The 25761-nt window shown below is 38.6% G+C and overlaps 1 protein-coding gene across 3 annotated transcripts in view; it reads right to left on the reverse strand.

Annotated features, from left to right (window-relative positions):
* The window catches only part of DNAJC1 (DnaJ heat shock protein family (Hsp40) member C1), a 198313-nt gene that overhangs the window by 75292 nt on the left and 97260 nt on the right, over positions 1 to 25761 (reverse strand). For 2 of the 3 annotated variants that reach the window (XM_084618548.1, XM_084618550.1), the window contains 4 exons: positions 24709 to 24802; positions 13816 to 13906; positions 10284 to 10450; positions 9180 to 9227 (listed from right to left, as the gene is read on the reverse strand). In XM_084618548.1, coding sequence (XP_084474674.1) covers positions 9180 to 9227; positions 10284 to 10450; positions 13816 to 13906; positions 24709 to 24802 — 400 coding nt within the window. The remainder of the gene's footprint in view (positions 1 to 9179; positions 9228 to 10283; positions 10451 to 13815; positions 13907 to 24708; positions 24803 to 25761) is intronic. The other variant, XM_084618549.1, reaches the window with a different exon arrangement.

Consider the following 25761-nt stretch of genomic DNA (forward strand, 5'->3'; position numbering starts at 1 on the left):
ACCACCACTATATCAAATACTACGTGACTCCCAGCCCCCATCCTTCAATCAGGCAAAGTGGGGGAGGGTTAGGGTTAGGAACCAGTTTGGAATCCCTCCCTTAGGGGGCTCCTGCTCTGACTGAAGTCAGAGCCACCATGCTGGGATGGGTGGGCAGAGGTATCCCCCCCATAGTAGCATCCCGCCCCCGACCAGAGCAGACCTTCTGCCCCTGGGGAAAGCGGCCCCAGGATCCTTATCAGCCTCCCTCTGCATCTGGAGGACTCCTGTTGCTGCTGCTGGAAGCCGGTGAGTAACCTTTTCTTTGCTGGAAAGGAGCCAAAAGAGGCTTCACATGTCCCTGCACTGGGCTAAATCCTGGGAGCTGGGAAATGCTGACCAATCAGAACCCCTCCCCCCCAGATGGCCAATGAGTGCCAGAAACTCCCAGGGGAAGGAGCTATCTATTGTCCCTTGATGAGAGTGTCCCCCCCTTGCTACTGGGACTGTCCTCCTTTCACCACTGGCCCCATCAAGTTCCTGCATCCACTGATTCTGGGGGAGGGGTGTGTCTGTGGCATTTCTGCTTTACTGGACAAAGAAAGAAAGGTCTCAAGAATCACTTCATTGCATTTATTTATTTTTCAAAATCACTGGATCTTGCACTATCCTAGTCTCTTCCTCCCTTCTAATACTATGTTCATTCCCAAATACACAAAGCCATGTTGAAGTATCTGGATGTGCACTTTGGGCATGAATAAAAGTTCCTTTCCTGATATTCGTATAAAAAAATCTATTTGCATTAATGTTTGCAGAAAAGATAACAAAACAACAAAAATCAGATCAAATAATTCAGATGTAACAAAACATGTCCACTAATAATTTTCCCTTCATTCTCTCAGGTCTAATTAAAAGTGATCTGAAGACGTTAGACAGGTAACAGGAAGGTAAAGGATTAAATGGCTACAAAGTAATATGATAGGTAGCTTAATAGTATACACAAAGCAACAAACTGATGTGATGAAGCAGGATACAAACTGTGACATTTATAGCCTTTAAATATCCTCTAAATCCCAACAAAAGTATGTACACAGCACTGTTTATCCATCACCAGAATTCACGTAAAGACTAAAGTAGAAGTTCAATCTAAACAAGGGAAGCTGCTTGTACTTTCCTTCTGATGAGCTGATTTGAAGAAAATCCAGATACTTAATTGTACATCAGAATGAAAACCAAAGAAACAAAACATTAAAAACAAATGTTTCAGTGCATCATCTGAAGACATTCATTATTTAACAGATAACTGAGATTTACGGAACTTTCAAATTCAATAATTCCTCTGAATGTCATGTTGCTTGGAAAATAAAGTCAACATCACCAAAAAGTCCTTTACAATGATGCTCTCCAAAAACTCAGACACTGTAAGATACCTAGTTATGTTAACTCAGTGATTTCAGTATTACTTATGCTGTTCCCTTGGGAACTGACTCATGCCATTTAGGGAACCAGATTTAAAAACAGATGACACTGCTATTGTATGAATTCCCATTCCAGAGTTAGATAACTAACTATACAAAATTTTACCTGGCACCAATTTCTATGAAAAGAATTCACTAGGTGCTTTGAAAGTGTTTAGCTAGTAGAATATGAATGATTTATATTTACTTGGTAGCACTAAACAATATCTTCAAAATAATATCTCCTGTATTAAAAATGTTTCTGTGCATAGCTAAACTTGAGAATCCCTAAAAAATTTAAATTTTCAGTAATGAAGCAAGCAGAAAATGTAAACATCTAAAAAATTAGACAACTCTCAGTAAGGGTTCCAGAAGCCATCACTTTGCACCCTCATAACCCTATTCTCTGGCTTGAATCAGGATAGAGAGCAGCCTATGCTACTGCATGTTGGGGGATGAATTGTTCCTTCAGACTTCAGTTCATATCGTCCAATACACAGAATGATAAAGTGCGCAAGAGATATATGGAAATACAGAGTACAATACAAAGCATATATATTTTGTATTACCTGTGTGGAAAAGACAATGGAGGCTAGTGAGACAGTTGGAAAGGAGATGGGTATCAAAGAATAATTCCTGATCTTTATCATCATTATAAAACAAAAAAAATCCATCCTTTTGGGTATTTCGACATAGACTCAAAGGTGCATCAGGACACAGATGGAAGTCAGGTCCTGGACTCCTTCACCTCTATCCAGCATAGTGAAAAAGGTACCCCTCTCCTCAGCTCCCATCTAATCCACCCATTTGTCAGCTTCTCACACAAAAGTACCCAAGCATGTTTCTGCACTGCTCTTGAAGAACTGAACACCATTCCAGAACTGATCCATAAGGCAACTGCCTTGTCCTCCTTCAAATCCCTCTTCAATGCTCACCACTGCTACATCAAAAAAGAACTAGGTACATTCATGGAGGATAGGTCCATCAATGGCTATTAGCCAGGATGGGCAGGTATGGTGTCCCTAGCCTTTGTTTGCCAGAAGCTGGGAATGGGAGACTGGGGATGGATCACTTGATGATTACCTGCTCTGTTCATTCTCTCTGGGGCACCTGGCGTTGGCTACTGTCGGAAGACAGGATACTGGGGTAGATGGACCTTTGGTCTGACCCAATATGGCCATGTTCTCTGTTTATGCATCCATGGACCACAATAGCCCTTTTGGTCACAACATTGCACCGGTGGGTCATTTTCAGCTGATTATCCACCAAAACTCTGAAATCTTTTTCAGAGTGACTGTTTCCGAGGATACAGTCCCTCACCCTGTAAATGTGGCCTATATTCTTTGTTCTTACGCGTATACATTTACATTTAGCCATATTAAAATGCATATTTGCTTGCAGCCAGTTTACCAAGAGATTCAGATCACTCTATCAGTGACAGGTCCTCTTCCTTATTTACCACTCCCCCAATTTTGGGGTCATTTGCAAACTTTATCAGTGATGATTTTATGTTTTCTTCCAGGTCATTGTGTAACGATGTTAAATAGCATTAGACCAAGAATTGATCCCAGCTGTATCCCTAACCAAAACTGTTCCACGATGATTCCCTGTTTACAATTACATTTCGAGACCGATCACTTGGTCAGCTTTTAATCAATTTCATGTATGCCATGCTAATTTTATATAGTTCTAGTTTTTTAATCAAAATGTTGTGTGGTACCAAGTCAAATGCCTTACAGAAGTCTAAGTATATTACACTAATACTCCTGTTTTATTAACCAAACTAGTAATCTCATCAAAAAAGATATCAAATTAGTTTGACAAGGGCTATTTTCCATCAACTCATATTGATTGGCAGCAATTATACTTGTGATCTTGTTGTGCCGCTTAATACGGAGCATATGATGAAGACAACGAGAATCAAAAAATACTCATCTGGTGTTCTATAGCCTTCCTCATTGCCCATATTTCATTTAAGTAGAACAGAGTTGGTATGACCATGAGTCTATAGACCCTCAACTTCGTAGACAGTCTGATGTCATGACTTCCCCACAGAGGCAGCTGAGGAGCCCCAAAAATGGCTGAAGTTGCTGCTCTATAAACGTCAACCTCTTTAGCATCTTCCAACACTCTGATGCTGCTCAGATATTTGACAGTTGCCACGTACTTGATGACCAGTCCAGACAGATTTAATACTGAGCTGGTCGTAATCTGGACCTGGAGGTTGCTTGATGGCAATGGTCAGGAGCTTAGTTTTATCCAGATAAATAACCAGATCAACACACACTGCTTTTAGCTCAACCAGATTGGCCAGCAGCTGCACCAATTCACCAAACTGATCCAACAAGACAATGTCATTGGCATATTCGAGATCTCAGAACAGAACTGTGTTCAGCCCAACGCCACCAACAGCTGCTTCCTCAAGCTTATCCATTAACTAATCAATGCCACTACTGAACGATGATAACAGAGCGCAGCCTTGCTGAACTCCTATGGACGCAGGGAACTATGCTGTGTATCTATCATTAAATCTAATACAGCTTTCTATTCATTATAAACCTCTTCTATCAATAATACTATCTTCCCAGGGACACCAAGTCACCTCATCAGATCCCACAAACTTGCATGACATAGTGATCAAAGGCTTGATGGAAGTCTATGTAAAAAGTGCCACACCTGGCTTATTAAATTCAGCCATCTTCTTAAAAAGCTGTCTCAAGGTAAAGATCTGGTCAACAATGGAACAACCAGCTCTAAAGCTGCACTGAGTATTCTGGCCTTTGCCACGCAGTGTATCATTGATTCAAGATGCTAACATGGGAGAAAAGATTTTCCCAGAAGCTAACAGCAGCATATCATCTCAATAGTTGCTACATTCTGCCTTACCAGCCTTTTTGAACAGAGGCAGAATAACACTGTTCTTCCAATCACTGGAGATGACAACAGTGCACCAGATGGTCTGGAAAAGCCTACGTAGCTATGATAAAAATACTTGCACCTGTCTTCAGCAATTCAGCAGCGATATCACAAACCCCAGGTGCTTTCCCAGACTTCAACTTATGGACTGCAGTCTGTGATATCTGTGCTTTAACTGGCCAGAAAGCTGTGAAAAGAAAGTTGAGGACCATATGTTCTGTTCTGAGGCTGCCCCAACGGGTTACTCCAACATGGGTGGCCACTGTACTTTCACCCAATGCCTAACGGGCATTGCAGGGTTTACAAGAGATTGAGTGACTTATCAGTGTCTGATTCCCGGAGCAGAATGCTGGACACTTCATGTTCACATTGGAAGCAAACAGATCTACCAAGGGGAACGTCCCATTTTAGAAATACCTGATCTAATCCTACATCTCAATTTCCACTCATGATTGATGGAGTGCTTTCTGTTTAGGTGAGATGATCTTTCTGGGAACCTGGAAGATGGAAAGCTACAGGAAGTTGATCAGACATAGGATATAAGCATACGGCTTCCGAGTTCAGGACCACTGGGATGGCAGGGGCCCATGCATGGAAACACGGAGGAAGACGCCCTACACACACTCTGGAAAGGATGAACTCTACCATATAAACTCAAGACCGATGACTCCAGGAAGCAGAGATGGGCAGCTGGGGCACCAGAGACAGAGAGCTGGGAAAAAACGGCATAGGACTCAGGGGAAAACTGGAGTGCTGGATCCTGCCTTCTCCCTTGCCTGTTTATATAGTGCATCACTGTTATGCTGTCCATCAGAATTTCAGTAGCGATACTCTGAAGGAGAGGAAGAAAAGCAGTGCAGGCTAGATACTCTGAGCTCTAGCATATTTTTATGCAACGCAGTCCCTGCTTGGGACCACGTGCCCTGGATCTGGAGAGAGTCCAAGGGTGCACCCAGCCCAACTTGGATGCCTCTGTCATTAGGGTGTTTGATGTGGGTAGTTAGTGAAATGAAATACCTTGGCAGACATTTAGAAAGTCTGTACATCAAGGAAGAAATGAAAGTACCTCCTGAGAAATTTCTACAGGGAAATCCATGCTGTGCTGCTCAATTAGTACACCCCGAAAAACCTTAGCAAAACTCAGGGAGGTCGAAGGGAGAACCATGAATAAGTACTAGACACATAAGCAGTAGACAATATATAACCCATAAAGTGGAGGCAGACTCAGTGGGTGAGACTGAAGACAAGATAATATGATTCATTGTGGCAAATCTCTTGAGGAAGATACATCCTTGCTGAACTGGAATCTAAATCACTGTCTAGAAAATGTTCCTTTATACTCCTTCTCAGAAGAGGAATATTGACCGAGAGACCAAAGTGGTGCCTGGAATCCTTCAGTAAGTGCAATGCTTCATCCATTCTGGAGTTTAAAAAAAAAAAAAAAGAGGCCCTCAAAAGGCAAATCTTCAACAGTGCTGTGAACTTCTGTAGGAATTCCTGACAACCACAAAAACGTTGTTCTTCTCAGTCCCCTCATCACAGTGGCCATTGACCAGGCTGCAGCGTCAGAAGCATCCAGAGAGGCCTGCAGAGCTGTCTTTGCCCTAACAGTGAAGTCTCTCCCACAGTAGTAAAACCTTGTCCCATTACATTAAGTTATATTTAGTCAATAAAGCAGGACAATTGGCTATCTGAAATTGCAAAGAAGCAGATGAATGAACTCCCACACCCCCCCTCCCCCCAGCAGATCCATCGTCTTAGGTTCTTTGTCCTTGAGGTTTCACCTAAACAGATCAGGCAACTTAGATTTTTTGTGAACTGCTGTTACAACCAACAAACCAGGTATCAGGTGCATAAAAAGGTTATTCAAATGCCTCAGATGGTACCTGGTATCTGCAATCTGCCTTTCTGGTCATGGCCAAGATGGATGCTGGAGCCTGGCATAAATCCTTAGGGGGTTCAAGAATGCCTTTATTAATCAGCATAGCTAACTGACCTTGGGATATCAGGTATAAAACATCAAAGAATTTATGAGCTCTTTCCTTGACACCTTCCAGGTGAATCTTTATTCTTTTAAGGCGATCCTGGAAAGGTGCTGGTGTCCACCATCCTTTCAAGGAGGTCCTGGAAAGCCCTGAAGTTGATATAGTCAATGTATTTGCCCAATGAGAAATTAATGGGACGACTGAGGGTCCCTGGCATGATCACTGGAAGAGTAGACTTTATCCTGGACCTCATGCAACTGAATGAGGAGCCAATGAAAGAGAATCATAGTTCCATGAAGACCAAACAGGCCAGGTTTGCGTCCCATAAGGTAAGGGCTTGTAAGTGCCATACAGGTGGGAACCAGGGAATATGAGACTTTTTTGGAGCATGAGATCTATGACAAGAAGGATTTCCTTCAAGGGCACTCTCAGGTCACTTAGTCAAAGGTGAAAACCCCCTAGGAGAAGGACTCTGACTACTATGCAAAGATGAGGATGCAAATGAATAAAATTCTTCTAATGCAGAAGATTCCTGAAGTGTAGAAACTGGAAGACCCTTAGATTTCACATGAAAGATAGCCATCAGTACCAGCAAAGTTGGGCACAGATATTTTTATCTTCAATACCTTAGGTTCTGATGCTGGCAGAGCTCTGCATACTGCAGACAAAGGAGAACCATCCAGCAACGGACTTTGATTCCAAAATAACTAAGGTACACAAGTTATGAAAATACAGTCTCAGCAGGCAAGGGAGGTGGTATCACAAAGGTACCATGACAACCAGTACCGACGCTAGCGTCCCAGAAGTGGTCATGTCTGTATATGGTACCGAGGAAGTCATGGTCCCCAGAAGTACAGGATGTGGCACTGAGGCTAAGGTATATGATTCCCTAGACTTAGACTCACAGTACTGATGTGATTTCATAGAAGCCTGGTTATAGAAGGCTTATGAAGACTGTCTTCTTGGCCAATACTGAGGATGGTGATTGATGCTGGGATGTGCCTGGAGATCTTTGTTCCTTCCTCTCTTGTGTAACAGGAGACACTGACTGACCTGAAGAGGGCTGATGAAACTCAGTGTTTGCTAACAGCATGAGGGCACTTAGAGCCAGAAGACTTCTTATATCCCAGGGTGGCATCTCTTGTAGCCAGGGCACTTGTTGAAAATGTTTTCAAAGCAAGAGACCACTGCTGAGGGTGTACCACAGAGTCAGACACACTCCACATAGATTTTTTTCCATCAGGAACAATTTCGAATGAGCATCAGGAATCCTCTGTGAACACTTGGGAAAAAAAATTACAGATGGCACAGGGAAAGAGATGTGAACCTCCCCTAAACAAAACGCACACTTTAACTTTGCATCGTTAGCAGGCTCAGCAGTCTTGCAGGCAAGGAAGATTTTAAAGCCTGGAGACCTGCTCATCACCATCAGACCTAGTCCGTAGTACCGAGGTGTAAACAATAAGAAAACATTTTTGTTTTTTATATAAACCAATGACCAAATATAACTTATCTGAAGCTAACCTACTAGACTAAATAATGCTAAAAAAACCTCATAACTAGCTATACTACAGGGTAACCAGGATGACACTGAGGCTCCAACTTGCTACCATGGGCAGTGAGAAGAACTGAGTGTCAGTTGGGGGTGCTCTGCCTTTTATACCCTCGCTGTGGAGGGCGTGAGGGGATACAGGGTGCATGTGTAGCCTCAAGAGACACTGCTGGAAAAAGATTGTTCTCTGGACTTTAGCGTATGGATATTATGCTGGCATAACCACATGGTATATTCCACATATATGACTGTGACACTCTCCTCAGGGAACCCAGAACTGTAAGTCACTGGGTCACCCATCTGCTTCAGCAAGTGAGAGCTTTGCTGCTACTAAACTGTATGTCACTACAGACTGTACGCCTTGCTAGCAAACTCCTCGAGTCAGTCAAAACCTTGCCTTGCAAATAACAACCAGCAAACCCAGTTACCGAGTTCCCCAGAGACATCTCCCTGCAGTGTCCGGTCCTTCTCACTGGATACCCACAGATATTAAGTTTTCTGCCTCCAAAGAGACAGAGCACACACCAGCCTGTTAGTTTAGCTGAGGACTCCCTCTTTACTTCAATAGAACATCAAGAAGGTTTTGTAATAAAACAAGAATAAGTATAGTAATAAAGAAACAGATTTAAGTGATATCAGGCAAGAATACAAGAGATAGAAAAGGGTTACAAACAAAAACAACATGTTTTCTAGTGCCTAAAACTTAATTCTAGCAAGCTATATCTTTCCCTAAAAGAGTTTCACACTTACAGCAAGCCAGTAGCAGCTCCTGCCCTACAGGCCAAGAGGATCCACCATTCACAGGCTCAAAGGGTGCTCTGTTCCCTATGTCCCCTAAGTGATCAATAACTCAGGGGTTCCCTCAAAGGTTCACTGGACTATAAAAAGAAGGGAAATATATTCCTGTGAAGTATGTCCCCAGATAAAGTTTCTCCCCTGCTGCTTGTGAAGACACCACGCTGTCTCCCTACTCCTCTGGTCCATTTGCTTCTCCAGTTGGTTTAATTACTTTGGGCTTGTCTAAACTTACCAGGGGATTGACGTGCAGCGATCGATGCATCGGTGGTTGATTTAGTGACCACAGATCACTCTCTCGTCAACTCCTGTACTCCACCGGATCGAGAAGTGTGCGGGAGTCAACGGGAGAGCATCTCCTGTTGACACTGCATAATGTGGACCCCGCGGTAAGTAAATCTAAGCTACGTTGATTTGAGTTACGCTAGTCACATAACTCAAATTGCGTAGCTTAGATCAAATTTCCCCTCTAGCGTAGACAAGGCCTTTGTTTACCTTACATGTAAATGTGCTTCCACGATCTGTTGCCTCCCCTCGCTCAATCTGCATTGGAGAGACAGGCAATGGGTAAAACAACATTCCTTTGTCTAGGGCAGACTTATGTGTCCACTAGCTCCAAAACATACTTTACATTTCTAGCACACATACAAAATTCTTTATACATAACCTGTACATAAACCCATGATGATATTAATGATCCGTGTGACAACAGTTTTATAGGATACCATACAAGATACTGTTTTGCTAGATATTCTGTTTTGCTAGATACACCATTCTGAAAATGGTGGGTTGAATGTGCTGGCATAAAAGGGTTCATGCCCTTGATAGAGCAACACATGGAAGTAGACGTGTCTGAAATCGAGGGTGGTGTAACTGTCTCCAGGTTCCAAAAAGGGAAAAACAGACGCGCGAGTGACCATGTGAAATTTTTTTGAGATAGTTGTGGAGCTGACACAGGTCTAACTTAGGTCTGAGACTCCCCTTTGCTTTTGGGATTAGGAAATAATGGGAGCAGAAACCCTTCCTCTTACATTCTGTGGAACCTCCTCTATGGTTCCCACGTGAGGGGAGAGACTGAACCTGTTGGACCACAAGGTCTTCGTGAAAGGGGTAGAAATAAACTGGCGGGTGTATCCCTCTTCTTACTACTCAACACTCAACGGCCTGTGGTGATATGGGACCAAGCACTGAGGAAATGGGAAAGGTGTTTGCAAACAAAGAAAAAGCAGAGTCTGGCATTCTCGGAACTGGTATGGCACCCTTTGAGTGAACTTAATAACACTACATTATTTACAATAAAATACAAGAGAACACAGTCACATAGTATTTGCAGAAGCAAGAGTAGCAGTTCCAGGGACCATCACAGGCAGCAAGAAGGAACTGAGGGGGACTCAGGGTTGGCTGGCCCTTTATACTGGTACCAGTGCTGCATGGTAAGAAGAGTGTGCTCAAGCAGCCCTGTCAGGTACCATTGAGGGGAACATTTCTGCTGACTGCGTGCAGGGTGCATGCACACCGGGAGTGGAATGCACATGTGCAATCACTCAAAGAAGAACTTTCAAATGTACTTGACAAATGTAAAGGGAAATTTTAACTTGCCTTTTTTTTGTATGTTCTGTTCTTATTCTCCAACCAATCATCCATCTGTTCCTCAATCTCTTCAATAGAAGCTCCATGATCATATGATGGTATATATGCATTGGATTCTGAAGCAGTGTATATAGGGAATTCAGACTTTGGTTTCTTGACTTTAGGTTTCTTCTCCTCTACAAAAATAAATAGAAATGATCATGATTTAGAGGTGTTCTTAGCCGCTCCATGGTTAATGTTGAGTTGAGCTTTTCAGTTCAAAAGGGGATTCAATTTTTTTTTTTTATTAGGGAGAAGGAAGACAAATGTTTGTCATAACCAAAACTGCACAGCACAATGTTTTATTCTTCTACAAAGAAACAAGTAAATACACATTGGGCTAGATCCTTGGACTCACTTCGAGCAGCAGCTGGAAAGTTGCCCTAAATGGATAGCTGGCGTTTCCCCCGGCGGTGTAAAGTCAGCACTACATCATCCAATACCCTTGCCTCGTGTAGAGGACATGTCAAGACAGGACCAGATGACCTCAGGAATGGATGAGGCAGAAAGATCTCAAAAGTCACTTTTGCTTTCCCCCTTTCCTCAAATGTGCTGAACAAAGTATATGTTTTTGAGCTCATGTCTAGTTCCTCCCACCCCTTAGATTCTTCTTATTTACAAATATCTTTGTTTTAACATTTGGAAGTTTAGGTAGATCTAGATCTCAGGCCTTATTTTCAGAGGTGCTGAGCATCTTCAGACTCAGTTGGCCTTCAAATGGGATTATATGCTCAGCCTCTCTGAAAAACAGACCCACAAAACATCTCAAAAGCAGACCCTTACAATTCTGAATTTCAGAAACCCTGTGGTGTAAACTCCCCAAAACAGGAGAGAAACCAACTACCATATACCGCCAGAGTGTGACTTGGTAGTTACTCAAACTCTAAGTAAATTGAGTTCCCAACTGAGAAAACTGACAGCTGGTTAGTCCTGGGAAGCCTAAGGCTACTCAGTTTGGTGACCACTGAACTGGAGTTATAAATCACCTCTTTAATATCAGGATTTAGACCAAGGAACTATCCATGGTCACAGGGACATCCCTTACCATGAGGATGATCTACATGTATACTATTGGTTCAATGAAAAATCACCTTTAAGTCTACAAATAAAGCTGCACTTTGGAATTGTGGTCTATCTTTCTTCTGGTATCCTTGTAACAAGTTAGGTTGCTAGGAAAACCACATGAATTTAAATGGAGAAATCAGAAAATTCAAATGTTAAAATATTTACAGCTCTGTAAGTAAAAAACAGTTACATATAATTATATAAATAATAGAAAAACTTTCTTTAAACCACATTTTTACAAACATCTACTTCATGGAGGATTTAATAATTATATCTGACACTTAAACATGAAGTGAGGTGAAAAAAGGTTTAAAATATAGTGAGAAGTGCTAACAGGAACCATGCACAGGTGTCAATAGAATAAGCTAAAATTCTGCACAGAGATTTCCCTGGTAGGATAATATTTACTTATCAAGAAATTACCTTTTCACACTTTGTATCTTCTCTAGCAATGCCGCATGTTAATGAGACCTCCATGCTGCATTCTCTCCTATTTGCAAGTTATATGGAATTCCCCCTTGCACTGGTTCTAGTTTGAGCCCCCAGAGAATATTACACAATTTCAGCAGTAAAGCAGATAGACATGAGGGTAAATTAGCAATTAGATCATGAAAAACAGGCAGCATAAAACAGCTATTGCTAATCTGCATGAGATGCATTTACTCAATTAGGTTGATGGAAATGTTATTATGAACTCAGTAGTCCACTGACGGTCTTTAAAATTAAGAAGGAAAGGGACAATTGAAATACACATTTGGGGATTTTACTACCTTTATGTACTAATGCTGAAGTATACAGTGAACTTTAAAAGATTTTTTGTTTTGCATGTAACCATTGGAGAATTCGTATTACGTAACATTCTGACTTTAACACACTGGATATGTCTATGCTCTGTAATGTTGTGTGTCTATACTCTTGAATGTTGTAAACCTTCAACACATTCATTTATTTTTAAAATATAAGATGGACAACACATGGTTAGCCAGTAACAGCTCTGTTCAGTATCATTGGCCCAATTAAGGTTGTGTCAAAATTCCACCACAAACTCTACTAATCACAGTTTCATAACTAATACCCTTGCCTCTCTCTGCACTCAGAACTCAGGAGAAAAATGCTGAAAAAAGTTTATTTGCCATTTTTAAAATAATATAAACACAGGATCGCTAACCACTATAATTTTAATGTTTTCTTACTTGAATTTGCCCTTCTAGCACCATAAACTAGTCCTTTTAAACAAAACAGTAAAAGTAGTTAATTGATATGCTCTAGGTCATCATTCAAATGAAACAAAATGATAATACATTCTAATATCATAAAATTACTGATAAACACTGATTGCAGTGTTCACATTTTCATACTACAATTTGCTACATGAAGTACAAAGCTGGTCCATTTTGTGACTGGCACCCTATATCTACTGAACAGCAGAATGATCTTTGCACTCCAGGCTTTGGGGAGATGGTAACAAATTATGCTGAATCATCTCTGCTGATTTTAGAAAACTCAGACCATGGGCAAATGAGACTGTAGTACAAATTTCTAAGGGTTTTCCCTATGTGTACTCTATGCCCCACAATGGTTGCTAGCTTTTAGTACACATGCCAAAATACAAAACTGTATAGAGAAGCGTTATACTCAATTCAAACACATACACATTTTAGCTTCTTCTGAAAACAAGTTTTAAAAGTTTGGTTAGGATCAAAAAAGGAATTAGAAAAGGGAATATGATCCAGTCTCCATATTAAAATATGCATGCTAGTTATTTATTGCTTTCACTTTGTATTTAAAGAGCAGAGGGATCTAGTACCCTAAGGTTCCAATTTCAACAGTGTCACAACTCTGCACCCAAAGTTTGCATCTACATTTTCATAGGTGCAAGTAACTGTGGGTGCATTTTATAGTACACAGAAATCAACCACATAAACACTATAAACTATACCTGCAATTATATGCAGACACAATAATACACAGGCTCACAACCTGAGGCCACTTCTGAAAACATACCTTAACATAAACAAAGTCTTTACTTTTGAGTTTCTTTGCCTATACTGTTAAACAACATTTCTTTCAATTTACATTTTATTAGATACAATATTTTTAATAAACCTATAACAAAATTATCAAACTCAGAAGTATTTTTGATACAACAGCAAAACTATTTGCCAAATTAATGTAATTCAGCACACAAATATTTGATTCTGACTAATCACATAGTTATGTTCATACATGGACATAACTGTATCCAATTTAAATGAGAGCACAGGTTAAGTGAAATTCAGAAGTCATATCACAGAAGACACTCACTAGACAGACAGCAAAAATAACTTGCAAAATAAATTTCAGAACAATGAAAGCATATTTTCCCATTCATCTTCTACAGTAGGTATCTTATAATAAATTACATTGATTGTGTATTAAGACAGTATTAAAAACTCACTCTGAAGTGTTTCAAGTTCAGCTCTAGCCAGGGCATCTTCTCTCGCCTTCATTTTTGTTTCTTTATATTCTACGTATAATTGTCTGGCATCCTTTAAGAAAATGTTGCAATGACATTAGCATCCTTTATATAAACAAGTTTGTTGCAACGGCACTGTTTTAAATCATTTCACTTTAAATTCTTAAAAAAAAAGCAAATGAAATATATTCACTCATTCCACTTGAGACAGCAATTTTCAAGTGACAGGAATGACTTGCCTTGAACATAGAATTTCTGTGTTAATTCCATATTTGATAATGCTGAGGTTAAAGTTTACTATACACAATTTAAAAAGAAACAAAGAAGAAAAAACACCTTCAGAAGGGTATTTTAATGGTCCTATACTTGAGAAGTCAATGCATCCCTAATTAGCTCTTTACGGGGCCATGCACCCATTTTGCTCACCCCAACAATCTGGAAGTTCAAGTAGCAAGAAGTTCATCACTACGCAGATATCTGAAAATAATTTTTTAATTAAAGCTGCCGTTTCTTTTTCTACTGCAGAGCAGTGGACATCTTGCTATAAAATCATTTATTACATCAGCAAAGGTGAGATCCAATATACAAGACCTTACCAAAAAATCCTTTTTAATAATACTTTAAAAATTATGAAAAAGGCATCAACAGTTAAGCATAAATATCAAACATTAAACATTTTTTATGGTTTTCACTAGACCTACTGATAGAAACCAGTTTATCAGATTTCATTAGAAAGTCATAGCACTTTTAAGAATAAGATTTGTGACAAGACAGCTATGGGCAGAAATATCCTCAGAAATAATAATCTTCTAATAGATTTAAATTAATTCATGATGAGAAAGGCTGTCTATTTTAGCTTTTAAGATTTCTGGGTTGAGATAAGCAAGGGAGAGTTTTCCTAAAATGATGGCCAGTTAATGGAATTAAAGTTGCACTCCTATTTATGCACTCAACCAGTAACAAGGACTAAAATACATAAGTGTTGAAATGGAAGTTGTTGCAACTGCGTTTATTAACCTTAGACGTGCACAACATTCCTTCTATCACATCAAAATTAATTACAGTAAGTAAACTTAATTTTATTTGGGTTATTGCCTTAAGTAACAATTATACCTTTATTAACCTATTAATACCAAAATGAACTAATTACTTCTTCCTTTATACATTAGAAATCAGTTTTTCAGTTTCTTTTTGTAAACATTCTCACTATTTGATTTTGGCTATTTCTGTACCAGGAAATATTTTTAAAATATTTTTTAAAGTTTATTTGCATTGTGACGGCATAGACTTGATCAGAAAACAATTGTTTTATTAGCAATAAAAACAATTTTAATAAAATAACTATTAAAAACTGTGTTAAGCAGTCATTTTCTGTTTGCACCCTACATTCCCACTGTAAGCAGCTATACAAAAAAAATGTTATCCACCACACAGATGCTACATGCAATAAATTATTATTATATGCATTGTGTTAGCACCAAGAGGCCCCAACCCATCAATCAAACTTACATACTGTACACACACATACTGGAAAGATGGTCCGTGCGCCAAAGAGTTTACAATCTTGGGTCATGATTAAAAAAACAACCCACCCAAAATATTTTTTTAAAAACCCCTTATGCTTGTCTTTTATTCACTTTGAGGAATCCCCATTATAGGAAATGGGGCTACTCAGAGGGCTGGATTCTCATCTGCATTGCAGTTTAGACACTTACGTTTTGGGGCTATCCAGCCCTGATACGTGTGAGAGCTGCTGCAGAGTGAGGGGGAAATCAGGAACAAGATGACTGTCACCCCTGCCAGTTTTATGCCAGAAAAGATATTTCCCCTGTGCAGCGGATATACTCCACTGGGTATTTCCCTTTTTCATTAGGTGGACACAGTGTACCAGAGAATGTGGTCTGCACAATTTAAGCACATGTTTCAATCTTCATAAGATAAGGGCCTGTACATGTGTGTATGCATGTGATACAGGCTGGCTATCATTTACAGCAGGCATCTTGAACAAGACAGCAACTCCTTTAAAAGAGTAAAGGGACTTCCTAATTTTTCAGTGATTTGGTGTAGAAAATAGGATCTATACTGTTTTCATCTCTTCAGTTAAAACTGAAATTTGGAATCCACACTTACACACAAGAAGTTTTCCTTGTTTTTATGTGGTTATTTATACCTTTAACCAGAATAATAATCAAAAATAACACTCTTAATCTTCCTCTGCTATGAATTTTGGAGAAATTCAGATTACATTGAATACATAGATTTTTGGCTTACAAATATCCCAAAGATGCTTTTGTTTAAAGCTATGATTTTAAAGAGGATACAGTCATCCCACATTTCTGATTTAGCACTGAAAACCAATATTTGATGCTAAATTCTAGTGCAAAATCCATTATTGCTTGTGGGACCCCCAGACAGCAGGCACTAGGGGGTAACTGTCAATCTCTCTAGTGTGTCAATCATGGAACAATTGGAACAGCGGCTCAGATGAAAATGAGAGACAAGAGCGGAAAAACAAAGAAAACTAGTCAGAAGCAGATAAAGCAACAGCAATACTAAATTTGAAGTATCTATATAAAGTGGGTAAGTTAAAGTTAAAGCATTGCTCAGGTTAAAAGATATCAAACAAGTACTGGACTGTATGTATATTATTTCATTGAATACCATTTATTTTTGTATGATCAGAATATCAGCCTTAATGTGAAGAACAAACACTATGGCGGCACATCTTGTAAAAAAAGAACATGCATAGATCTGTGCAAAAAGACAAATCAGAAAAGTAACTCATTTAAAATATTTATAGGGCTACTTCTGCCCTCAAACGTGAGCATTTGGCTCTCCAGGTTCAATAAGAGCTAAAAAGATGCTTCTGAGGGCAGAATTTGCCTATATATGTCTACACAGCTATATCTGTATATAGATGGCCCAAAAAAGTTAGTGAAATTGAAAATGAAACAGGAAAATAAGTAGATTTACAAAAAGGTTTAGAAATAGGGAGACTCACTAGGAAAAAACTTAAAAAGGGAGAACAAATTATACCAAGTAATTTACTTAAACCAGTAACTGTTACTACAACTTTGTAATCATATCAGACACTTGTTTGAATATAAGCTCTCTCCCTCACCAACATATTTTTGCTACTGCCCAATCCTGCAGTTAACTTATTGCCATATTCCTTTAGTTATGGTTGAAATGTCATTTCCACCATCAATCCTCATGTTTAGGCTCTTAGTTTTTCAAGATGTTTTGGGGTTCAATTTTATCATACTATGATCATTTTCAGGCCAAACTGATGGGGATTATTCTACAAAATTCTGAAAATATAAATATAAAAAAAATACCATTTGCCTACCCTCCAATTTGGACAAGTCAGACTTCTAAGCACATTTTTGACCAGATACTTTCTTTCGCATTCAAGTAGTTCAAAATATATCTACATCTACATTTCATTCTTGGTATGTGCTCAGTCCTCACAAAGAATTAAAGAGAAGCCTAAGCAACAAAATTTGGATCTGGATCGAAGCCCAAATTTCCAAAGAAAAACAAGCAGTTTGGAAATGTTCTGCCTAATGGGAACAGTTTGGGTACACCTTAATAGGAACAAGTGTTTTCCTCCTGTTTGAAGAAATTTGCTTGAGAAATAGAAGCATTTGAAAAGAATACCAAGATAGTTATATATTACACTTTCCTTAACTATGTATCAAAGTTGTGACATGTAGGCTCCCAGCTATGCTGTGTGTGTTTGTACTCCTGTATAAACACAGGTACAGTTTTACAGATATATACATAGCAACTTTAATTTGATTGGCTGATTTTTCAAACAACTGTATTAAAGAAAAAAGTTATTAGACCATTAATCTGTCAGTTTTACGTTTTAAAAATCCAAGAAACTTCAAGGCAAAAATAGTTTAATGTAATATAATGGTCCATGTTTTATCACACAGAAGCATGGATATATGAAGTTAGGGTTTTCACAGCTCTGCCACACTATATACAGTGTTGCCAGCTATCAATAACTTTACAGATCGGATGAATGGAACCATCCTTTATAAAATGTGCTCAGTGCTATGGTGCCAGATACTATAAAAGCTCTTGATAGAGAAGGGCAACAAAATTAATCCTCACTTAAGGTTTTTTTTTGTTTTGTTTTGTTTTTTAAACAAAGGAAAACTACCATTTTGTTTACAGTGGAGTTTTTTTGATGCTGGGATTAATATACGGAATTGGGGATTTCAATCAGTTGTTTTGACCAATCTTTGCTGTTCTGGTTCTCTTCATCTAGCCCTCGTTGATCTCCCCTCATTTCCCTCACAAGGAGGGCAGACCAGAGAAAACATCACAAGGGCTGGAAAAGGGGAGACTCACCTCATGGAACCAGGTGTGATTCCAGGCACATTCCATGATAAAATCAGATTCTCATTTGCTCTGGTCCCGTATAAGTGGACACGGCCCTTTTTTTAAAATTTAAGGATGATAGGTCTGAAAATACTGTCAGTCCAGCACTCCCCCACTCTCACAGACTAGCAACCCAACTGGACATATGTAATTAAACCATTAAACTGTGTTTTCTGTATATCAATATTGTTGTTAACCAAATATGCAAATTGTAAAGGAAGTATAATATTTATGTATAGTACCTTAAATGGTCATCTCCATATTTTTGGATGGTTAGAGTTATTTGGTTTTTTAATTGCAATATTCTTATGTAGTTTGTATGAGAGTTATAAACAATCCCAGAAACAATCCTAAGTATAATACTTAATTTTTTGTGTGAGGGGCTATGAAAAAAGGGTCAAGTTAGAGCTACTTGAAAAAAACAACCTTGGATTTGCCCATTTTTGTATAATTACCACCACCAACCATCATGTGGCAAAAACGCTCTTTCATTGCATTAAATAATCCTGACATCAGTGTGTTGTCAGGATAACAAACGGGATGTCAAAAATTTAGATCTACATGATCAAAAACGAGAAAACGAGCTAACTCAGGCCAAACTTACATCAGTATAACTATGTCGCCCAGGGTGTAAAAAAATCCACACCCCCAAGCATTATAATTATACTGACCTAACCCCCAGTAGACAGTGCTATGTCGACGGGTGGGAAGTGCTTCACCCATCAGCACTGCTACTGCCTTGCATGGAGGTGGATTATCTATGTCAATGGGAGAAGCTCTCCCATTAGTGAAATAGCATCTTCACTACAGTGCTACAGCAGTGCAGTTGCGCCGCTTCAGCACTATGTTACACAAGCCTTAAGAGAAAAAACTCTTATGTACCAGTTTGCCTTTAAACAATCGTTGCATAAAAATGAGAGAGGACAAAATGGATGTTTTAACCTTCAGACTACAGTAAACTGCGGATAAGTATCTTTTTTTTAAGAGAGTCTCTTTCTTCCAATAACTTTTGTTCCACCCCAATTACCTTCTGCTCCTTCCCCAAAGTATAAGCCACTTATTTCCTCAAGTGGATATCACAGGCTATCCATTTAGAACAGACCAAATGATTCTTGCTCACCTTCCACAGTCCCTAGTTTACCTCCAACGCTCCTTTTGCCTGCCACCTTCTGAGCCACTTAATCTCAGCTTTGAACTCCAGCCGCAACCCAAACCCTCCACTGCTGGTTCCCCTAAAACAATGGTTCCCAAACTCATTCCGCTGCTTCTGCAGGGAAAGCCCCTGGAGGGCCGGGCTAGTTTGTTTACCTGCCGCATCTGCAGGTTCAGCCGATCACAGCTCCCTGTGGTCGCGGTTCGCTGCTCCAGGCCAATGGGAGCTGCTGGAAGCGGCGGCCAGTAGGTCCCTTGGCCCGTGTCGCTTCCAGCAGCTCCCATTGGCCTGGAGCAGCGAACTGCGACCACTGGGAGCCGTAATCGGCTGAATCTGCAGAAGCGGCAGGTAAACAAACCGGCCTGGCCCACCACTTTCCCTGCACAAACAGCGGAACAAGTTTGGGAACCACTGCCCTAAAAGGTTGAAATTGGTTCCAGGTAAGCCAGATTCACTAGTGTGCACTCAATACACTTGCAGAAGGCCCCCAAAAAAACAAAACAAACCAGGTCAGCACTGAGAACCTGTCCGCCAGGTTACACCACCACTCAAATTTGTCCTGACAGAGGGGCAGCTGAGAAGCGTGGGGCCATGTAAGTGCACAGCAGGCACTGGAAGTGAGCAGAGCTGTGGAGCCGGGTTTTGGAGGAACCACGCTATCCTAGGAAAAGAGCAGAGTGCAGAGCTGCAGGGCACCAGTGAGTGGCCAGGAAGGTCATGGGAGTGAGGAGCTGGGGCAAGTCGTTGATAGTCTATGTGCTGAATGGGAAGTGTTGGGGAGCTGCAGAGTGAGGGGCTGAGGGAGAGTTGGCAATGTTGGGGGTCAGTGAGCTTGGGAGCTGCGATGTTGGGGGCTGCTGGTGGAGATAAATTGTTGGGGGTTGTAGTGAGCAAAATACATGTCAAGGCTCCTGGGATGTGTATGGGGTATATATGGGATAGAAGGGGCATTTGGGGGTCTGTGTGAGGTGGGTTATACATGTGGCAGCGGCACTTTAAATAAGGTGGAGATCCCACAATTTCCATAGGGCACAGGGCCCCAAAATTCTTTAGTGTGGGCCTGGTTTCGGGCAGGGTAAATGGGAACCCATTCCACCACACATCCTGCCCTGCCCTATCCTATCTTGCAGAAGCTAGGAACTATTCTTACTAAGTGCAGTGCTTCAGTACTGTCATCCTAAACCGCTGGAAAACTAGGAAGCTCCTGGTTGTCATCCCCCTATGAATTAAATAGTTTTCTGTGGGTTAAATCTTGTGCTTGAAAGTTTCCTCTAAAAAAGTTCCTCTTTTTATATGCGTTATTTAAATATTACAGATATAATATCAAATATAACACAAACATATGAAGTAAAATGTAATAAAACAAACAAACATACAAAGAAAAGTTTGATTAGACCACAAAACAAAGGAAACATTAAAAATGGCCTTGCCAAAGATGAAATGCTTTTGGTAGAGATTTTTGAGATCAGTGAGATACTGCCAACCTGTTCTGGGAAGAACTGGACCATCTTTAAAAAGCTGTTAAAACGCAGTGAAAAATTTCTCCTGGATTTTTCTTTTAATTCAACACTGCATTGACTAGAAATTAAACACCTCTTGCTCACTGCTTTGAATCTAGTCCAGGCTAGTAACTAAGTGTAATTAACTATCATACATGGTCTACATAAAATAAATTAGTGGCCATTTTTATTCTGTCTACTCTGAAATGGACTAAAGGTTTGTATCCCAAAAGTCTCCATCATAATTGGAAATCTTGTTGACAATCTCAATAGGTTACACTCGGTGCAAATATGAATGGAGACTGAAGGACTCCTCACCATTGGAGGATCACTAGAAGATTTTCCAACAACCTATTGATGGAAATATGCAGTGAAGCTTGTATCATTATTCTGCAGATAATAGGAGAATTTCATTTTCTTAACAAGAGTCCATTTCTGGAGAAATCAGACAAAAATGCTTCCTGATTCATTACAGCAAGGCCAGCAGCGATATGACAATTCAACTAACAAAAATGTTTCCTAGGGCTATGCTGGCATAAATAAAGTTAATGCAAAATGAAGACCAACACTAATTTTTAAGCTTCCACTACAAGTAATATGGAAGATGGGCAAAGAATACCTGTGTTGTTTTTTTTTAAAAAAAGTAGCTTAATAGAGAACACCTTTATTTTCAGTTATCTAAAAGCAACTATGAGAATAAAAGCATAGTTAGCAAGGACCTTTAAGAAATAGCAAAACAGTTTCCTTAAGTTGTATGTCTTCATCTACGGAGAGAAACCCTCAGTCACCTTTTTGTTAAAAGCTAGTCTATTCACAGATAAGTCTGCTTTTGTACCACACAAAGATAATTAAAATCTGCAATTAACACAAGTCTGTGCTCTGAATTACACCCTTGATTTGGACTGCGATACTCACACACTATTAAGCAGTTTCATTCTTTTGTTTACAAGCTTGACTTTTCAATCCCTAGGTTGTGGCAGGGGGGAGGGGGAAGGGAAGAGAGGGAGCAGGAGAGTGGGATTATTTTGTTTGTTTATTTTTAAGAGGGAAAAAATAAGCCACCTACAGCCTTCCTTCATTCCTCTTTATTCATCTGAAAGAGTAAATAAAAATGGGCCTAACAACAACATGTATCCTATTTATGTGTCTCCTACCTAAACCATTTATTGTACTCTGTGCCTACAGAACAAATCATACATTTTATTACAGTACAAATTACACTGAACTATACAAGTTAATGCTTAACTGTTTCACACTACATTCACAAAAAAACATTTGGCCTAGAATATCAACGTTGTTACATCACTTCTTTCAACAAGCTCCCTTTCTACAAGAATTTTTTTAAAATGTACTTTGTTTTCTTCACTTTCCCCTCCCCTAAATTTAACTAATCTCACAGGCACAACTATGAAAATCCATCTTGTTCCTCTTCCTCCTCTTGAATCGTGCGCCCAAATAATTAAAAATAAAAGATTCCTTATATAAATTCAGTTTTGAAAGTTCTACATTTTTTTTCACACATCCCTCTCTCATTTTTCTTTTTACTCCATGATGCAAAAAAGCAGAGCAAGATAAAATGACATAGGCCATTCCGAGGACATGCAAACAAAGCATTTTTCTCAAGTAAAGGCCCACCTTAATTATTTTAAGTGCTTCCTTCTCTGATTTGATATTTTTGAGGGGGGAGGGGAGGGGAGGAAGACATTCAGTTGGATAAATGAGAATTAGACATGTGTAGCATCTTTGCAATCTGAATCTTCTAAGTGGTCAGAACTGTGGCAAGTAGGACATTAACATGCCCTATCATCTCATAAGTAAATATTTTTTGAGAGCAAATACTAGACAAACTATTTTGTAACCTTAATTATAATCTTGCTTTCCCTTTTTTTTTAAAAAAAGCCTCTTTTGGGGATAAAGCTTTCTGGTATCAAGCAAAAAATGATGTATTTTTTAAGTTTGATGAAAATCTGTTCAGCTAGTTGTAATATGTAAGGCTTAAAGGTGAAGAAAGTGAGTGGCATGGGCTTTCTCTCCTACGCACACTTCATTCAAATAGGGATGGAGCTTTTAAACTTAGCCTATAAATATGATTAATTATGGAGTATCACTGGCCACGTTTGAGAATAGCTTGTTGGATAATAAAGTTACATGATTGAAGAAAAATAATTTGGGCATGCTTAATAGGCATCCAAGATTTTTTTTTAACATAGTCTAACGACACAATACACCATGATTGCTCCTAGAAAAAGGATTAGAGAAATTGTAAATGAAGAAAATAATCAAAATAAGATGTGCTACTGTCCTGTTAACCAATACAGGAAATTGTCAACAAATAGCAGCAGCAGCAATCTGAATTCACTCCTCCCCCAACTCGTTCACCAAAATGAGGAATGAACTTAAAAGTCCAACTGTGACTGGGAAGCGATCATTGTTTTCTTTAAAACAAGAAAATTAACTAAAAACTACTTTAGTACAATAGCAAGACACCACCATTAATTTTTTAAAAAATAAGGAAATACAAGCAGTTAAGATGTCTACAACTAACATTCAAGAGAAGTTATCCTTGAACAAGTCATTAAAAATGGTAATCCTGAGATCCATGTTTATTGTCTTTGACTTCCTTAGTAAGTTTATTCTGCTAACAGATAAAACAATTCGTTGTTTTGCCTTCTTGCTTGTTTAATATGCTACTCCTGTAAAACCAACTGCATGGAAGTGAAACCTAGGTTTTATCTGCATGGAAACAGTTCCAGCAGTGGTGCCTTAGTTAATAATTATGTTAGTGATGTGTAAGCCAAAATCTAACTCAGCTTTCTTCCCCTGATTCATAGCAACTCTACAGTATTAGAGAAACAAATAATAAATAATAATAAATAATAATAATAATAAATAAAAATGCAACCATCTTAAATTTTAATCACTAAAGCAGATATGACCAAAAACGCAGGGCGTAAAAATCTGTTATGCAAGATATTTTTTCTTCTCCATAGACACTTTTCTGACTATGACGACACTAAGTTGGTGATGTTAGATAATTTGTGTACCTTACAATATGCTTTTAACAAATAAATCTATTGTTATATACTTAAAGTAGAAGAAAATACTATAATCAGACAGGCTGAACAAATTTAAGTTCCTATGCTAATGTTAATTTTTGCCTTTCCTGATTTTTCCCCTCCTCCAAAGTACTAACTGTACAACCTTAACCTTCCATTGACAGGTTTTTGCATATGAATGAAATTTTAAAAAACCTTCTCAGTCATTAGAAAAAAATTAGTGGATTAATATGAGGAAAAGGTGGATATCACTTGCCAGTGAAAAGGGTAAAATTAAAATTACTCCACATAAAAAAACACCCTCAATTTATTTCCCTGTTTCTTATTAAATTTGATCTAGGTATTAATATACAATATATTACACAAATACTGTTTATTTTATATATATTTAAGCTATAATTAAATGTTACCATTTACAGCTTATTTCCACACACTACTACTTCTCCTAAAATACATGTAATTTTCACCCTCCTTTTCTATTTATCTTGAACAGTTCTTAACATCTTGCCTGTTTATAAATCAGAGTGCAGATTAAGGAGAGAACTACAATTAGAATTGTAGGGTATATTACACAAAATATTCATTTTACCAATATATATTCATATTTAGATGAACTTTTAAACAATAGCCTTAAAATAATAATTTATCTGTATATGAAAAGTGCTTCTGAAGACAGAAAAATCATGTGAACAAGCAACACTGTGTGTGATCACAGCATAATGAAATCAGCAAAATAATCCTATAAAAAAAAGTGGGGTGCAAATTGTATTTTTACCTGCAACAGCTGAGGTAACGCTTTTACAGTAAGACAGAACCAAATTCCCAGCTTGCATGGAAGCAAATCACGCCACTGTGGTTTTTCCAACGTTCTACAGCAAAGAAAATGTATTTTAAATATTAAAAGTACATTTTCATTCTTATTACACAATATACCTCTTTACAAAAGTCAGCAAACTCTCCTACAGCCTCAAACTAGAAATGTAAAATTCAAAATGCTTATTAATCCATTTTGAAAGTGCATAAACATTAATACAAAATATTCATTATGAATATTGAAGCCATTAAAAAGCATATAACAAACCAAAGAATCAAGACTAGATTTAGACAATGTGCTTCTACTAACTGCTATATTTTTAATCTTCTTTTAACAGGACTTTTCTTCATTTACACAAAATAAATTCTTAAGCCTTAAGTGATCATTTCAGCTAAAAAAGACTAACCATAACCAAAGTGTTCACAAGTGCTGACAACTAGATATGAAGACAGTAGCATAAATAAACCAATACATAAAAATTAATGTCATTTGCAGTTCACTGAAGCATTACTCACTGATGTCATCAGAATAGAAGACAGGCAGAATAGTCTCTGATCTCCATCCTGCATTGATCCAGTTCATGCCCCTGCTGTGTGAACTATTTAAACCCTTTATTTCTTTCTATAAATCAATAGAAGAAATGGTGGTATCTTTTGGAGTATACTGGATGTCACTTCCCTATGTTGTTTCTTAACTAAAGAGCAGTGTCAGAATCCTTTACTAATGCTTTTGTTTCGACGTGAACCGAACAATAAGCAAACATTAAAGAACCTCCAAAATTTCAGCAGTTACCAGAGCAATATGTTAAAAGACTCAGTAACGGTGAATTTGTTAGTTTACATTTTTAACCTAATTAAATCTTCAGTGGAAAAGCTTGTAATAAACTTCTTGCAAAAATTGTTTTATAAACCAGAAGCACCCTTCTGCAAATAAACTATACTTTATACATTCTTTGCTTTACAATTACTTTTGATTTTCCACATAACCACATCTCATATTACAAACCCACACCAA

Source organism: Lepidochelys olivacea (genome assembly GCF_965140295.1).
Source record: "Lepidochelys olivacea isolate rLepOli2 genome assembly, chromosome: 2".
Lineage (NCBI taxonomy): Eukaryota > Metazoa > Chordata > Testudines > Cheloniidae > Lepidochelys > Lepidochelys olivacea.